This window comes from Dreissena polymorpha, chromosome 13 (genome assembly GCF_020536995.1).
Source record: "Dreissena polymorpha isolate Duluth1 chromosome 13, UMN_Dpol_1.0, whole genome shotgun sequence".
Taxonomy (NCBI): domain Eukaryota; kingdom Metazoa; phylum Mollusca; class Bivalvia; order Myida; family Dreissenidae; genus Dreissena; species Dreissena polymorpha.
In genome coordinates, this window is record NC_068367.1 from 59,055,532 (window position 1) to 59,075,432 (window position 19,901).

At 33.0% G+C, this 19,901-nt stretch overlaps 1 protein-coding gene across 2 annotated transcripts in view; it reads right to left on the minus strand.

Moving 5' to 3' along the window:
• Positions 1-19,901, minus strand: part of LOC127854822 (phosphatidylinositol 5-phosphate 4-kinase type-2 alpha-like) — a 47,440-nt gene that overhangs the window by 14,861 nt on the left and 12,678 nt on the right. For both annotated transcript variants that reach the window (XM_052389888.1, XM_052389889.1), the window contains one exon: positions 17,728-17,824. In XM_052389888.1, coding sequence (XP_052245848.1) covers positions 17,728-17,824 — 97 coding nt within the window. The remainder of the gene's footprint in view (positions 1-17,727; positions 17,825-19,901) is intronic.

Below are 19,901 nucleotides of genomic sequence, written 5' to 3' on the forward strand. Positions count from 1 at the left end.
TCTTAAAATAGAACATGGAGGCTGCTTGGATGAGTTCTTAAAATACATGTAGAACATTCTTGGAAAATAAGTTCTAAAAATAAGAACATGGTGACTGCTTGTGTAAAGAGTTCTTAAAATATTACACATAGGCTTCTTGGATAACGAGTTCTTAAAATAAAACATGGTGGCTGCTTGGGTAAAGAGTTCTAAAAATAGTACACTAAAGCTTGTTAGGTAATCAGTTCTTAAAATAAACAATGGTCTCTGCTTGGGTAATGAGTTCTAAAAATAGAACATGTAATGAGTTCTTAAAATAGAACATAGAGGCTGCTTGGGTAATGAGTTCTAAAAATAGAACATGGAGGCTACTTGGGCAAGTAAGGTTCATAAGGTTTCACATAGACATATGACAAAAACTAGCCTAACAGTAAAGCTGGCAGCATATACAAAAGTGACAGCTAGAGTTTTTAAATAGTTATACTTATAATTTACAAATAAAAGCTGCGCCATGAGCGCATGATACGCCCGTCGTTCGCCAATGAAGTAGTAAGGTAATAAATAACCCTTTGAATCATTTTTTTACTTCAGTTTATTTGTATTTGAATACATGGTTTATTTTATAAGTACATGAGCATGGAAATAACGAAATTTTGACGAACAAAGTCCCATAACTCTGGAACGACAATTCAGAATTCCGTCAAAAACGAAAGGGGATCAGGGTTTATCAATATTAAGATTGTGTTGAAATTTGAAAAAAATCCATCGAAGGATATTTGAGCTACAGTAGGACATTCAATGAAATCACGAAATTTTGACGAACAAAGTCCCATAACTCTGGAACGACAATTCAGAATTCCGTCAAAAACGAAAGGGGATCAGGGTTTATCAATATTAAGATTGTGTTAAAATTTGAAGAAAATCTGTCAAAGGATATTTGACGTAGCGTACGACATTAACAGACGGACGGACGGACGGACGGACGGACAGACGGACGCGGGGTATACCATAATACGTCCCGTCATAGACGGGCGTATAAAAAATCCATCGGGGGATATTTGAGCTACGGTAGGATACATGAACAACAATAACATTTAAGGTCACAGTGACCTTGACCTTAGAATGAATGACCTTGAAATGACCAGTGGTCATCTAAGTGTGCTTGCAAACCTTCATGTCAAGTTTGAAGACTCTATGTCCAAGCATACCAAAGTTATAACAATTTTAACATTTTAACATTTAAGGTCACAGTGACCTTGTGTGACCTTGACCTTAGAATGAATGACCTTGAAATGACCAGTGGTCATCTAAGTGTGCTTGCAAACCTTCATGTCAAGTTTGAAGACTCTATGTCCAAGCATACCAAAGTTATAACAATTTTAACATTTTAACATTTAAGGTCACAGTGACCTTGACCTTCAAATGAATGACATTGAAATGACCAGTGGTCATCTTCTAGTACTGGCCAATCTTTATTTCAAGTTTGAAGACTCTAGGTACAAGCATACCAAAGTTATAACATGAAATAAGAACTTTAACATTTTTACATTCAAGGTCACAGTGACCTTGACCTTCAAATGAATGACCTTGAAATGTCCAGGGGTTACTTACTAGTTCTGGCCAACCTTCATGTAAAGTTTCAAGACTCTAGGTCCAAGCATACCAAAGTTATAACAACTTTAACATTTTTACATTCAAGGTCACAGTGACCTTGACCTTCAAATGAATGACCTTGAAATGTCCAGTGGTTACTTACTAGTTCTGGCCAACCTTCATGTCAAGTTTCAAGACTCTAGGTCCAAGCATACCAAAGTTATAACAACTTTAACATTTTTATATAGCTACAGTAGGACATTCAATGAAATAACGAAATTTTGACGAACAAAGTCCCATAACTCTGGAACGACAATTCAGAATTCCGTCAAAAACGAAAGGGGATCAGGGTTTATCAATATTAAGATTGTGTTGAAATTTGAAAAAAATCCATCGAAGGATATTTGACGTAGCGTACGACATTAACAGACATACGGACGGACAGACGGACGGACGGACAGACGGACGCGGGGTATACCATAATACGTCCCGTCATAGACGGGCGTATAAAAAAGGAACACTGACATTATGATGGCCATGTTTCAATTGAGAGAAACCATATCTGACTTGTCACAGAAATCATTAAAATGTTCGGAGCCAGTTCATGAAGCTTGCTCAAACAGAATTGAACTCTAAAGAGTTGATAAGCTTGACCAAGTGACCTATCTCAAGTAGATTTTTTTTCTTTAAAAACTCTTTAAATAATAATCTCCACTTACTAGGCCATTAAATTCATACATATCACAGTTCTTAAGGTCTAAATCACAACTATTCATAATAATTGCCGGGACAATATTACAGGGTTCATACAGATTTTCTCCAATGAAATTCAAGCACTTTTTAAGCACTTTTCAAGAGAAAAAATCCAAATTCAAGCACTTTTTTAGTCCGACCTACTGAAAACTGTATATTATTCTGTGGCCAATACTGACAATATTTTCGCTAAATTGGGCTCTTCTTGCCTAACATTATATGTGAATTTCAACAGTCTGCACTACCCTGCTACAGTAACAACTGTTTAATCAAAAGTAAGATATTTCATTATGATATAGTTATTGACCAAGGCATTACACATACCAAAAAAAAACTGTTATTTGTATTGAATATTATTGTGTAATCTAAATGTTCATAACAGATATTCCAGTGGTATATTATAGCTGCTACAAAATGTTAAAGACAATTATGCATCTGATACAAATTAATTCTGAAGTAAAAATAGAAAACTACAAATGTACAGAATCTCGCAACGGCAATATAAAATGCCATGTATTAATTGAGGCTTGTAAAAATTAAACTTATTAAGTAATTTTCTACAGCAGGTAAACATGTACATGTAAAATCTGTTATAGATGCAATAGTGTACTGTATATGTTCAGACTGAGAGTCTGCACTCATGTAAACAGATTGCAGTTTCCTCACATTATCATCTAATTTATTTGACAATCAGTCAAGTGCAACGTTTTTGTCTTTAGTCTTTTGCAGTACGTCTGAATTAATTGGGTTAACCGAATGAATTTGCTTCACAGACAAACTGCATTTTAGGTGGCTTTTCTACGCTGATTCCCCCATACTGTCGATCTCTATACCTGTTCTGAGTTCTTTGCAAGATAAAAAGACTTTAGAATCTGCATTGTCAACAACCCAAGGGTACTTCAAAAGCCACCCTTTCTGAAAAATGCTTTTATTCGCTGGCATATTTCAACTTGTCAGCACCGTAATGGCATAACGCGTACAACAAAAACCGAAGTAGACCAATTTGCGGAAGATTAGTAGTAGTTGCCTCCCTTACGTTCTAAAACCCGTACCAACCCGTATGGATCCAGTACCTGCCCGTATGAACAGATCGGAACCGTCATAAATCTTGAAAAAAACTACGACTTTGACTCACGGAAATTAAATATTTGTATCCGTTTTTCAAGCACTTTTCCAGCCAAATTCAAGCACTTTTTAAGCACTTTTCAAGGCTATGGTTGAAAATAAGTTTCATGAAGATCGGACAATAAATGTGGCCTCTAGAGTGTTAACAAGATTTTGCTATAGCCATATATAGCCATATAAGGAAAAATGCCACGCCCCTAGGCAGCCATGTTTTTCAAGCAAACGTCACCATTTTCGAACTCATCCATGATATCATTGAAACCAATCTTCTGACCAAATTTCATGAAGATTGGAAAATAAATGTTGCCTCTAGAGAGTGAACAAGGCAAATGTTGACGGCGCACTACGGACGATGGACACCGGACAAAAGACGATCACAAAAGCTCACCATGAGCACGTTGTGCTCAGGTGAGCTAAAAATATATCATAGAATTATAATATATACTTTCCAACACTTTTCATTGAATAAGGATAAAACCTTAATTACCATGATCTGAGACTGTTCTTATCTAATTTATAATTTTGATGTCGATTTTTTACTTTTTAGATCAATGGTGTGCAAATTAAACACAGAAATGGATGCCAATATCAAATTATTCTATAAACCTATTAGCTTTTATAAACCAGACATATACAGCCATTAAAATGGATCTCAATCTCAGTTGGCCCACTGTTTTATGGCACCTAATTACAACAGTATTGATTTCCAAGAGCAACAAATTGCCAAGAAATAAGGCCTAAAGCAATAATTGTGTTACTGGTCTGCTTCAAACAATTGTTTTTCACTTTGATTTTGCTTCTAACACTTTATACACCATGGGTGAATCTACAGATTTTTTTTTCACTTTGAATTTGTTTTTATTATCAAACACTTTGCAAACCATGGGTAAATCTACAGAATAATTTTTTCACTTTGAATTTGTTTCTATTTAGTATTATCAAACACTTTATACACCATGGGTGAATCTACAGCATTAATTTTGTTTTATTTTTCACTTTGAATTTGTTTTTATTATTTAACACTTCATAAACTATGGGTGACTTTACAGAATTATTATTTTTTTGGCCCATAACTTGAGCAACTCACAGTCTGTTCAGGTTTTATGCTGCTTGCTGCTAATCAGTATCCAAGGGTTGGAAATGAAGCCTTAAAAACTTGAATCTAGTAAGAAAGGTCTTAAATTACATATTACTTTCTAAGGGTCTACAAATGCATGAAAATACGCATCTAAGTGGCAAAGGCTTAACTCTTTCAGTGCTGAAACCGAATTTTAAACTTTGAAAACAGTTTTAATCCAGATGAGACACCACAGAACATGGTGTCTCATCAGGATCCAAACTGTTTGCTATTCTGATAGTATTCTTTGAAAAAAATCGAAGAAAATGCTAATTTTAGAAATTCAGCAGACGACATTTTAGCAGACGACAAATTTCCCAGCATGCAAAGGGTTAATTCAAGACCTTTCTTACTAGATTCAATTTTTAAAGGCTGTATTCCAACCCTTAGATATTGATGAGCAGCAAACAGCATAAAACCTGAACAGGCTGCGAGTAACTCACAGGCTGTTCTGGTTTTATGCTGTTTGCACATAGCCATTTTTACTTTGCTTCTGAGTGAGAAAGGGTTAATTAAGAAACTACTGAATATCTGCAAACAGGATTCAGTTGTCTTTCAGGAAACAGATGGCTTTAAAACCATCAGAAACACAACTTTTCTTTGGCCTAAAGACTTAAACCTGCTTCATTATCCAGTCTCTAAAGCCACTGATTCTGCTTTCAATAAATTGTGGAGTATTGCCTATATGAATGTACACTGCCTTGCAAACAAAATTAATGCTTTATGGGCCAAACATTGAGAGGCAAATCATGTTACCATCATTACAAAATTGTATCAGAAAATCAAACAAACCAGGAGTATAATTTTTAAGTGCCCAATAATTCACCAAAATAATGTTTTCAAAGAGAAATGTTGGTTTGTTTGGGCTTTTCGCTGTTTACAATAGTATTTCAATACTTAAACGGCGACCTGTTGACTGATGTACCCTTTTTTTAAGTAGGGGGAGAATGGCCATATAAAGGATTTTGTGACCAATGCCCATGTAAGTTACATGTACTTGGTTGAAACCAGGATCTCTAATTATCTCTGCTAGTTATTTATCTTTAAACATTTTTTTTTACACAAAACGATGAATACGTATTCCTCATATAAATTATGACAACACATGGTATGAAACATCAAAATATTATTTATTATTATATTAATTATAATTGTTATTATATCACTATGTCTATTAACAACCTAATAAGCTATAGGGCTGGAGCTGGCATGAAAACGTTTGCGTGTACATTTGCTTTCCAAATCACTCGTTTAACATGTACAAGCACATTTGTATCATACCAATGTTGATTTAAAATAGTGCAGATCCCAACAAAAGCTAACCCTGGTCAAGGACAAGGGTTGTATAAGCATTTATTTTTTCTGTGAAAATGCACACAGAAATGAACTTAGCATTAGTGTACATCAAAACGCAATGTATCTGAATAGATAGCCAGGATAGTGAGTTGCTTAATTTTTAAAGATAAGGATGTCTGACTTCCTGTTAAATGTAACAGAATTTCAGACACAATTACTAGTAACAGCAGCACTTCTGTGCAAATTAGCCAATATCCAATAACCCTGTAGGCTAAGTTAACTTTTGTCTGCTCAGCAGTCACATATGATATATCACAACATATTGACATGTATATAAATAAATATAAATGACCAATTAAAATGAATACATTTCAATGAATGCATACATCATTTTCATTAATACTAATAAACAATTCATTATTATTATCATTTAATTACAAAATTATTTTCAAATTTAATGATGCTGCAACAGTGTCATAGTCTAGGTGTCTGTTCTGTAATGTAAAGACCTCGGGTTTAATTTCTAGGCCAACTAGAGCTTTGTCACAGACGTGACGTATACCCCCACGTGCCGCATTGACACAGACTATTTTGCATGCTGTCTTCACAAAACAAGAGAATCTAATTTATGGCAATTTTTAAGAATTATTAAGCCATTATCATTTAAAGCCATTTTGACATTTGAACTCTTGAATTCTTCCACATGACACGCCATTCTAAGACTGTGAACAAAATAAATGTACAGAATCATTTAAAAATCTCGCAATGAATGACATATTTATGGTCCAGACAAGATCATTTATTGCCATTTTTGACCTTTGAACTCAAAGCGTGACCTTGACCTAGGAGATATCGACATAATTCTTTCGCGCGACACACCGTCCAATGATGGTGAACACATGTGCCAAATCATTTTCAAATCTCACAATGAACGACATAGTTATGGCCCGGACAAGTTCATTTATGGCCATTTTTGACCTTTGAACTTGTGACCTTGACCTTGGAGATATCGACGTAATTCTTTCACGTGACACACCGTCCAATAATGGTGAACAAAAGTGCCAAATGATTTTTAATTCTCACAATGAACAGCATAGTTATGGCCCGGTCAAGCTCATTTATGGCCATTTTTGACCTTTGAACTTTAGGTGTGACCTTGACCTTGAAGATATGGACGTAATTCTTTCGCGCAACACACCGTCCAATGATGGTGAACAAATGTGCCAATTGATTTTAAAATCTTACAATGAATGACATAGTTATGGGACGGACGAGCTAATTTATGATCTTTGAACTCAAAATGTGACCTTGACCTTGGAGATATCGACGTAATTCTTGCGCGGGACACACCGTCTAATGACGGTGAACAAATTTTACAAATGATTTTAAAATCTCACCATAAAAGACAAAGTTATGGCCCGGACAAGCATTTGACCTTTAAACTCCAAGTGTGACCTTGACAGTGGAGATATCAAAAAACTTTTTTCACACGACACACCGTCCCATGTTGGTGAACAAATGTACGAAGTCATTTTAAAATCTAACTATAAATGACATAGTTATAGTCCAGACAAACTTTCGGTTTAAAACGCACTAAGTGACCTAGTTTTTGACCTGGCATGACCCATATTCAAACTTGACCTAGACATCATCTAGATACAACTTGTGACCAAGTTTGGTGAAAATCGGATGAAATTTCGGGACAGACCGACCGACCGACAGACCGACAAAGTGACTTCTATATAGCCCCCATTAATGTCAAAACTGGCTTTTCTTTTCAGAGACACCAAGTACTGGTTCTACCCAGGAGAAAGACTCTTAAAATATCTCAGTATATCTCAGTATAGGTTATTAAAAAAGTTCAAGCCCAAAATCCTCCATTTTCATTTTGTGTAAGGTTGAAACAATTGTTCCTTTCTTGAAAAACTGCATAAGAATTCCACAGATTTGCTAAGCACAACTGATGACTTAAATAACTTAATAAGTCCATGGCTTTTTTGGCTATACTTGAAAAGAGAGAACATAAACAGGTTTAAACTAAAAGTTATAAGATAATTAATCCCAGTAACAGAGCGTGAATTATTCTAGATTTAATACAATTCCTACTGTTTAATAGATGAAATGAGCACAATTTAATGCTTCATGAAAATCAGACAGGAACCTGCAGAAATATTACAAGAAAGATCTGTGATCTGCAAAAGTTCAGGAAATGTTTTCAAGAATAAAATAATTGAATTAAAATCCCATTACACGCCCGATGAACAGTTTAAACATAAAAGATCCAGTGAAAAATACCAGAATAAAAAAGATACATTTTTCACTTATTGTTTTAACCCTTTACCAGTGCTCCAGATAACATGCGTAAAGGCTTAAAAACGAATTAAATGTCTTAAATAACGTTTTAGATTTAAAATCTTTGCGTAAAGTTATGCATTGAAAAAATAAAAACACGAATTCGAAATTTTAGAACGTGTGTTAAACTTCCGGTAGCAAATTATATACGGTAAACATTTCATCCCGGTTCTGACTCGTCTAGGCGCTCAATTAAAACTACCACTTCAAGTCAACGTCACTCAAGCATTTGCTCAATCTCCACGCAGAGTTGTCGTTCCTTGCTCTCACATACACCTCTGCGTAAGGCTCAGCCTGCCATTTTGCCTATCAAATAGGTAAAATTGAACAAACGCGTTCAATGTATATTTGAGTGGATATTTAAGATCGCGTGCATTTTATTAAGAAATATGACATTACATTAACGATAAATCGTGCAAAAACTTGAGAGTTTTAATGCAACTCTTTGGAACTATTTTATTGCCCATTTACGCAGATCGAATCATTCCACACACTTCACAAATGTAAACAATTGAACATAATTTTTATTGAGTGACGTTAGGAATTGCTTCGACGTGTGTATGTATGTTGGTTTCTTAACATCAAAAAACCATATCAATTTTATAATAATGAATTAAGACTGATATAAGATATCATGGTATGAGATGGTTTTCTTTAATGCAGTAAATGCAATGTAACCGTCGTGCAAGACATTGTTTAGTATACTGTAACCTCAATGATGAACGCTTGGAATGATCATGACATGAATGAGACGCTTTCATAACAATAGTCCGTTCTGAGCCCAACACATAGGTGAATGTAATGTAACCGTCGTGCAAGAGATTGACATTTGCTGTGAGGAAAAGCCACACCTAAGAACGGTCGAAAGGCCAAACAGTCTCGATTTTGTTCTCCTAGTATTGCAGGCGAGTCATTATTGTTTATTGTACCTTTTTAATTACACTTATCGTAATTTTTATACACAATACCTATTCAAAATGTCATTAAAATTAAATGTTAAATATAGTTTTTGATATGACTTTAACGGCGACCAAAAGGCCATTATCACCTAAGCCGAAGTGTCAGTGACCGTTTTACATAAGAAATCAAAATGGTCAACCGAAGCGGTGTATCGAAGCGTGGAAGGCAAAAAAAGCCATTTCAGTGTCAAAAGTCCACGCTGCATGCATTCTTTCAATTAGATTCAAATACCCAAAGCATGGTTTCGTCAATAATTGATGAACTTATAAGCTGTCTGATTATGGGAAAGCAAGAAACGGAGAAGGAAAGCCAGGCTTTTCCAAGACTATAAACCAAAATGTTGAATTATTGATGTGTCAAAAACAATGAATAAAACATTATTTGGTAATATATTGTTAAGAATTGATTTTATAAATAGGGGGTTAAATAAGAATTAATTTTTAAAATAGGGAGTAAATAAGAATTTGACCAAATTTTTATCTGGAGCTCTGCCCTTTACCACTTAGAAACGTATTTTTTCACAATTTAAGACCCTAAGTTAAATTTAATTACAGGCTTCAATTCCAATCCTTAGATACTGATGAGCATCAAACAGCATAAAACCTGAACAGACTAAGACTTAGAGTTACTCGCAGGCTGTTCTGGTTTTATGCTGTATGGTTTTAGTGCTAAAACATGTGAGCACATCATGAATTGAATACAGTATACACCCATCAAACCAAGACCCCTCCCTGACCACTTAGCCTTAATCGTTAAACAGGAAAATATTATAAGTACAGCTTGCTTGTTGATCATACGCTACTTATCAACAATCTTATAACCATGTCACGGACGTAATTTCTTAATGTACATGTACATGATTGTAAACATTGAATTCATTATAACTTCCCTTTTAGATTTATCTGGAAAGTTAATGATCAGCATTAATAAGGAAACTGATAGTCATATACTAGTATACGTGTATTTACAAACAATTATGTCCTTCTATAGAATCCTGTAATATTACAACACTGGTACAATGCTGGGCTAAACATTAACAGAAATACGTATGCGCACAAGTTTGGTAGTAGCTCTTTTATCAACTCATAAAAATGGAAAAGAATTATCCAATAAAATAATGTTCTTTTCAAATACAAACAAATTTATAACCAATCTTGATTATCCCTTTACCACTTACATACATATTTTTACGCGTTTCTAGTCCCTTAGAAAGTTACATTTAATTAAAGACCTTTCTTACTATATTCAAGTTTTAAAGGCTTCATTTTCAACACTAAGATTCTCAGTTGAGACAGAACAAGAGATTGCCAAGCAATATGGTCCCTTACCAGTAAAACTCCACCATTGTCAGTATTTTATATATATATATATTTTATGCCATAGCAACCAGAATTCTTGACATAGGAACACAATGAATTGACGTGCATAATCTCCATATTGCCATCTGTCCATGTTTCAAGTTTCATGAAAAAAATATGAAGAACTTTTAAAGTTATCGCAGGATCCAGAAAAGTGTGACGGACTGACAGACTGACAAACAGACTGAACGACGCACAGAGCGCAAACCATAAGGTAAGGGAAATCAAACCTGAACAGACTTTTTTTTTTTTTTTTTTTTTTTTTTTTTTTTTTTTTTTTTTTTTACCTGCAAAATTTTATTCACTCCGTAGAATATTACATACATTATGAATTTCATATAACAAAGTAGTTCATGTATAGCAATTTGGTAATTAAATTCAAACATACATTCATATACAATTATAATTGAGTTATAGTACAAGTATGTAACAACAACAACATACACTAGTTTGTTCAATACAAACTAAATTAGTGTTGAATATAAGTATGTACATATCATTTAACATAAAAAATTGCACATTAGAAAAAAAAAAAAAAAAAAATTAGTATGGGTGCTGAATTGCATTATATACGCAAGCTGATAATGCAGAGTTTACAAGAACAACAAAACAAATTCATATGTATTAGTTGAATTATGTGTTATGGTTAGTTATGTCATTATATGTGATGTCAGTAAATATTTTCACAAGGGACCATATTTTTAATTCTTCATTTGATTTAATTGTGCTTTTGTAAATTTCAAAAGTTTGTTTCATTCTGTTTACAAGTCCGTACTTTGAGGGGATTCTGTTTTTTCTTTGACAATGAAAGATATACCGTTTAAGCTCTAGGCAAACTATATTTAAATCATTCATTTTTGGATTAATAATTCCAAGTACTAGATCCTGACATGTAATGGGAATATGTATGCTTGGTCTACTTCTACGAACAATATCGACAACAAATTTAATAATTTCTTGGGTATATGGACAGTTCCAGAACAAGTGAATTATATTTTCAACTTCCAAATTACAGAATGTACATAGATTATTTGTAGCAATTTTCATTTTGAACATTAGGGATTTTGTTCCCAATATTCTGTGGACTATTCTGTACTGGAGCCATCTGATATATGTTTCCTTAGTTAGATTGAAAACAAGTCCATGCACTTTTTTCCAATCAATATTTAAAAATTCTGAGTTCCATTTAGTGTTACAAGCTGGAATGTCATTGTTTTGAATTAATGTTTTATAAATATGTTTCTCTTCTTTCGGACTGGTTAATATTTTTTTTATGTAAGTTGGTAATATGGGTCCTTTAGTGTTTTTGTCAAAATTTGGCAGGTCTTCAAATTTGTCAATGTATTTCTTTATTACGTTTATTAATCCTTGGTACAATAGGAAGTTTACATTTGTTCCAAGTTGTGTATCCAAAGATTCTTTGGAAATGAAGCAGTTTCTTTCTATCATTATGTCTCTCACAAACCGAATGCCTCTTTCATATAGACATTTAATATAGATAAAGCTATTGCTAATTTTAAAATTATGATTATAAAAAAGAGGCATATCTAAAATATCATCACAATTTAATATTGGCAGCTTTTCAATATACAATATATAGTTTTTCAAAACATCAAGCCAAAATTTATTTCTCAAGTGTAAACATATTTTTTCGGCATACATTTTACCAGTATTGAATAATATTTTAAAATCTATTAACGATTTAGCCAGTGCATAACAATTTCCTTCTCCTGACACTATTCTTTTAAGCCATGTTATTTTCATGTAATTTTCAAAAGAACATATATCTATCATATTTAATCCACCTTCATTATAATCTTTAACAATTACTGTTTTTTTAATTTTGCTCGGTCCTGCCCAAATGAAGTCATAAAAGTATTGATTTATTGTTTTCATAGTGTCTACGCTTGGAGTTGGTAGTGATACAAATAGATGAATAAGTAAAGGTAGAAATAATGATTTAACAATGGTTATCTTTCCTAGAGGAGTAATATTTCTGCGATTCCAATGACTTATTGATCTTTTAATACTTTCGATTTTGTTTTCAAAATTTGTCATTACCATTTTGTCTAAATTAATATCAAACATTATTCCAAGAACCTTAAAGGTAGTAGCTCCCCATGTCAGTTTGTATTTAGTTTTTATTGATCTAGTACTATATTTCATAGAGCCTATCCAAATTAAATTAGTTTTTTCATAGTTTATGTTAAGTCCAGAGTATAATGAAAATTCATGAAGCATATCTAATGTAGAATTAAGAGATGATTCTGATCCGTCCAGAAATAAAGATGTATCATCCGCAAATTGTGATATTTTATATTGTAGGTCATTTATAGTTATACCTTTAATTTCTTTGCTTTCCCTTATTTTAATAGCAAGAATTTCTGCACAAATAATAAAAATGTAAGCGCTGATTGGGTCTCCTTGACGACATCCCCTTTCTATACAAAAAGTATCTGACAAGAATCCATTTATTTGTATGGAGGCCATGGTATTATACAAGAACATAAATATCCATTTTTGAAACATTGGTCCGAAATTAAAAAATCTAATAGTTGTTTCTATAAACTGGAAGGACAAAGTATCGAACGCTTTTTCAAAGTCGATTGTCATAAGTAACCCAGGTAAATTATTATCTTCAGCATATTTCAATATATCGTAAAGTAATCTGGTGTTTTCACCAATAAATCGACCTTTAATGAAACCTGTCTGATCTTTGGAAATTAAAATATCAAGTACTGTCTTTAATCTATTTGAAATGGAACCCGATGCTAGTTTGTAAACTACATTTAATAATGTCAATGGTCGTAAGTTTTTCAGGTAACATCTCGGTTTGTTTTCTTTTGGAACACAAGTAATAATTCCATGTTTTTGTGTTATGGACAAGGAATTTGTAATAAAAGCATAATTTAGACTTCTCACTATGAAGTGGCCTAACTTACTCCAAAAAACCTTAAAGAATTCCGCAGTGAATCCATCAGAACCTGGACTTTTATCATGTTTCATATTTTTAAGTGTTATTGATACTTCTTCAATATTCAGCAGTCCTTCTAATGAGTCAGATTGCACTTTATTTAATTTAGGTATATTAATATTACATAGATCAGCATTAATATCGTATTTTATTTCGTTGTCATTTTTATTGTATAATGTTTTATAAAATGAAACAGCTTCTTTTAAAATATCGTTTTGCTCTGTTAACTTAGCCCCGTTTTCTAATTCAATAAAAGGTATAGACTTATTTGTATAATGATTAGATTCGAGCGAGCAAAAGTATTTTGTGGGTTTTTCTCCATCTTCCATCCATTTAGCTCTAGAACGAATAAGAGATCCTTTAAGTTTACTTTCCCTCACATTTTCTAATTCATTTTGTAGCTCACGGAGTTGGTCAGAATTAGTTTCAGTTAATGATTTTTGAAGTATATCAATTTTCTTAATTAGATTTGATTCATGGTTTTTGTTCTGTTTAGCTTTATATGATGAAAAAGAAATAGTTTTTCCTCTTATTTCCATAAGTAATGTTTCAAGAAATAATTGGTCATTGATGACAAACTGTATGGTGCTATTGTGAATATTTTCTATGTTTTCTATGTTGTAGATAGGTATACAGTACTGTAGTTTAATATTTTCTATCAAAGTATTAATGCAGTTTAAATAGTCAATGTCCTTTAAGAGTGAATTGTTGAATTTCCATAGCCCTTTTCCATGTGCTACATCCTCAAAAATTATTTCTAGGTCAATGATGGAATGATCTGACTTATAACATGAATCAATAGTAGATTTTCTAATTTTGGATGACAGATTATTTGAAGTAAGGAAAAAATCAAGTCTAGCCTGTTGTAATGGTGTTAACCGTCTCCATGTATATTGTTGGATAGTGCCATTTAGATATCTGAAAGTATCAATTATATTGTTATCTCTTATAATAGATTGCAGTGTATTTCTTGCATTTTTATTATTGTTAATGGATGCATAATTTTGATAATCCAAGTTTACATCTAATACACAATTAAAGTCTCCACATATTATATATTTATCAGTATTAAAATCTGTTATTTTTTTAAAGAGGTCTGTAAAAAAAGTGGGCGTATCTTTATTGGGCCCGTATAATGTACATAAGGTAAAACTGTTTGTCATATATGTCAAATCTAAAAGTAAGTAGTTTCCAAGAGAGTCATTTTCAATTTTATTCACTGTGATTGGTAAGTTTTTTTTAAACAAAACGCAAATTCCTCTTGAATTTGATTGCCCAAAACTAAAAAAACAGTCTCCATCCCATTCTGAATATATTCTATTTTTCATATCAGGAGTAAAATGACAGTCTTGGAGACAATAAATGTGTGCTTGTTTTGTTTTTAAAAAATCAAAGACATCTCTACGTTTTTTAGTGTTATTTAGGCCCCTACAGTTGTATGAGATTAATTTTAGATTATCCATGGTTATACCAATGACAAAAGTGCTTTAACATATGAATCATAAAACAGGTATCTTTGCATAATGTATAAAATACAATAATCATAACTTTTAAATTCTGCATTTTGGAGCACAAACAATTCAGCAAATTCAACACAAACATATAATATATGAGCAAAAGAACAAAATGTACAAAAGGAGGCTTAATGTATAATGAATGATTGTGGTTACAATCAAACATATGGACTTATTTACATCAAAAATACATAATTTTACAACATATGTAGATTTGTTTACATGATATTATTTTGGTGGTGTATTCCTTATGGTGAACATTAAAAGGGAAGAGTAACAAAAAAATCTTCATGATTCACACAAACAAACCTGAATGCAATAGATTTTGATGGTCATTTAATTCTGCATGCTTTTCAGAATTTTTTTATTTTAATATTTAAAACATTATGCAATAAAATAAAAATAAGAGCTAAGTTTATCTAGACATATTTTTTTTTTATAGAATCTACATCTACACATGCTTACTACAACAAAAAAACATATGTGTTTAACATGTTAATAAACCTGAACAGACTTAGTTACTCGCAGACTGTTCTGGTTTTATGCTGTTTGCACATAGCCATTTTCACTTTGCCTCTGAGTGGAAAAGGGTTATACTTGTATATCAACGTATGAAAATATTGAAAGAAGAACGCAATTGAGCAAAAGATAGATCTCAAGTTGAAAGTTAAAATGCCTAACCATCCACTGACTTGGCAATTGCCACAGTAAGACAAGTAAACCCTAACCCTTTGCATGCTGGGAAATTTGTCGTCTGCTAAAATGTTGTCTGCTGAATTTCTAAAATTAGCATTTTCTTCATTTTTTTTCTTCAAAGAACACTATCAGAATAGCAAACAGTTTAGATCCTGATGAGACGCCCTGTTCTGTGGCGTCTCATCTGGATCCAAACTGTTTGCAAAGGCCTTCGAAATTCGGTTCCAGCACTGAAAGAGTTAACCCTGGTGTCAATATGACTAGACAGAGACCTGTATGAAATACAAATTAAGCAGGTCCCAAGAGACAGGCATCTGCTAAACAACATGCGAAATTTGCCCATAGACTATCATTTTGTTCAATCAATATGCTGGATATGTATGGAAGATGTGTGTATTTTTACAATTTAGCTGAGGTCATAAATAACTGTTTGTATAATACATTTTACGATCCTTCTAACATAATTAATTTCTGTTTTCGGACACTTTAATATTCAGACACCCTCTGTTTAAGCCAAAAATAATTATTCTGTATGACAACATTGAATCAGACACCCACATTTTTCGCAATAATAAATGAGTCTAAATTTTCGGACACTTAGATTTAAAAAAAAAGAGAAATCAACCTGCTTTTCTTTATTCCTTGACGCAACCTGATAACGGTCTTAAAACCTGGCAGATGCAAGTGAGAAGGCACTGGACTGTAACATCCAAGTTATTTGGGTAAATAGGTATTACTACCCCTGATTTTGTTCAATCCCCATTTTGAAAATGGGCCCTGGTCCCTTTAGACTGGGAAAAATTGCGTTTTCATTTGTTCACTTGCAGGTAAATAACTTTTGGAACTAAATTGACAAAATTGTTCCTCTTTCGGGGAATTTTTTAGATGGCAATTGGGAATTTTGTAGTTGTTCGTCAATTTGGAAAGTACCTTTTATGTACATGTAACCTTACTTACACAAACACATGTTTCCGCCAAATTTAGCTGAATGTTACATTTGTTTTTACTTTACCCAATTACCTGGAATTATTTTGCCAGAGAAAATCCTTTTTATCAGTCAGGCCTTCAGTTATTACATACTTACTTGAAAATATTAATTTGCACCTTAAGGACATTTGTCCCATTTTTAAAATCGTAAAAAAGAAAATAACAATATCCATTGTTTGTTTTTTTGAAACATGCCTTTTTCTTAAAAGCTTTTAACAATTTGAATGCATATATGTTTTTGTCAGGATGACTTCTGAAAATTTCAAGTCATTTTTAATTCAAGGATCTTTATACACTTGTTTCATGGGAACTTTGGATTCATATTGGATTCAACAATCAATTAATGTCTTGTGATAATTCTTAAACGCGGGAATGTGAAACTTGACTAAAGGCTCCCAAAAACACTTGATCAACGTACATACAATAATAACATACACAGAAATAAACACTTAACAGGATATATTGGCTCTAAGAAACACTTATTCAACTTATATACAAGATTTATATACACAGAAATATACAACATATATAGGCTCTTGAAAACATTTGTTAAACTTCAGCGAATTTTTCCTTCTTTATAAAGTACCTGAAAACGGCACATTCCCAAAATGGAGAAATTCCCAAGTGAAGGTTTCCAAAAAAGATTTTTTTTTTTTAATTTATAAATGAAATGCAAGATTTCGTTAGTTTCCCTATGCAGCCCTATGGCTTGAACCTAAGTAAGTAAATATAATATTGACAATTTGACAACATTGAGTTATTAATTTTAAAGTATTTGGGAGAAAAAAAAATGAATGAACCAATTTCCGAATGTGAAGAGTTAACGATATGATTTCCAATTTCTTGTTATTTTTTACCAATTGGGCTGGTACCATTTTTTTTCCCAATTGGGAAAAAAAAATCACTGAACCTACATACAATAATAACATACAGAGAAATATACAGAATATATTGGCTCTCAAAAACACTTGTTAAACTTATATTCAATAATAAAATACACAGTAATATTCAGCATATGCTCACCATATAGTCTTGATCATCGATTCCGAAGCGCTCCCGTAGATTTCTGAACACAATTGGGCAGTACTCCTTTATTTTGAAATGACTTGGCATGTTCTCCCTAAAATTAAGGATTAAAGCAATTACAATAAGTATTGTACATTAATTTACATTTCAGTGAGCCTCGCTTTGTGAAAAGGGGGGTGAATGCATATGCTTAAAGTGTTGTCCCACATTAGATTAAGCAATTAGCACAGGCTAATCAGTGAGGGCACTTTCCACTTAACCCTTTGCATTCTGGGAAATTTGTTGTCTGCTCAAATGTTGTCTGCTGAATTTCTAAAATTAGCATTTTCTTCGATTTTTTTCAAAGAATACTATAAGAATAGCAAACAGTTTGGATCCTGATGAGACAGCACGTTTTGTGGCGTCTAATCAGGATCCAAACTGTTTGCAAAAGCCTTTAAAATTCGGTTCCAGCACTGAAAGGGTTTATGAAAATTTTGGTTTAAAGGAAGACTTTAATTTTTGACGAGAATCCAGTTAAGGCGGAAAGTGTCTTCCCTGATTTGATTGTGCAGAACTGCACAGGCTGATCTGGGACGACAGTTTACAAATATGCATAAAACCTCCTTTCCACAGAGCTAGTCTCATAAAAACTAAAAACATGACAAAATTAAACTTAAAAAGGAAGACCAACCTAAACAAATGAAAACCTAGTTAATCTTACAAAATCATCTTGAAAACCTACTGACACTTACTTATATTAAATATTTTAAACTTTAAATGAAGGCATTTAAAACTGAAGTATGACATGACAATTGAACAGAGAACAAGTATAAGCAAGAGATGTGTTTGTCAGAAACACAACGCCCCCTAGAGCGCCGCTTTGATAAAAAAAAAATGTCATTATATCCCTTTAAAAAATATTACTTCCATTGTAAAATTGACCTGCCAAATGATAAATAGCAATTATCTCCCTTTAGTTTAAAGCTTGTTACTTCTCTTGGATTTGTTTGTTTTTACCTTGAAGGATGACCTTGACCTTTCACCACCCAAAATGTCGACTCTATGAGATACACATGCATGCCAAATATCAAGCTGCTAATATTCAATATTGCAAAAGTTATGGCCAATGTTAAAGTTTTCGGACAGACAGACTGACTGTCTGACTGACTGACAGACAGTTTAACTGCTATATGCCACCCTACCGGGGACATAAAAAACAAGTATGTTTTTGAATGATTCAAGGAAAATCAAACTTAATAAAACACAGTGAACACTTACTGGTAAGCAGGGATCATATTTTTTTCGGTTTTGTCGGTCCTAGACCGATTGAGGTCATGAAAGACCGATTGAAAATCCCAAACAGTCGGTCCGATTCTGTTTGCTATTAATATTCCCATGTCATGAAATCGATTACACAGTGTACATGCTAACACACCCCAATGATATTCTTATATCGATTAGGTGCGATAAACCATTCGCTGCAGTCACTAAACCGGTCAGGACCGGTTTATTGCACGTCAGACCAAGAATCCGAAAAGACGCGTCTGAATGCACGCTCTGTAACTAAACAAAACATGTCGATACATTTTCCACCAGCGTAATAATCCGTTAATATAATTATGAATGAAAGTCGCGGATCTGATCGACAGAACAGCCGAAAGTTATTTTTATGGGCGGAACTTCATATAAAACAGTACACAAGAAAAATAATATACATTGAATAAATCTTTAGTAAAACCGTGTTAGAATCGAAATAATTCGTGTACTTTGTACTTTGTTGTTGAATAACTCACGACCGGAAAATTAGATGGGTGGTTTCAAATGCTTCGCTCTCGTGAATAAATCCCTACGCATCTAAACTATCGGCCGTGGGTTATTTGACAACAAATTATTTCTTAATTATTTGGTTTGTTGTTGTCAGTAGCCAACCTACGCACAGACATTTGTTCGGTTCAATGCATGTTTTTAAGCTATTATCGAGTCGACAACAATTTAAAACATCGGTATAGACTTACACAGATTAATAATATTGACAACGATGAAAAAAGTCTGATAAAACAGCACACGAAACAACAATGAAATACCAAATGATAAAACCAGTTGAGAAATTTCGTTCCGTTTAAAAAAAATGCCTTAGGGAATTTTACTTGTACATGTATTATACCACCTTGAATGGCAAAACCAATGGT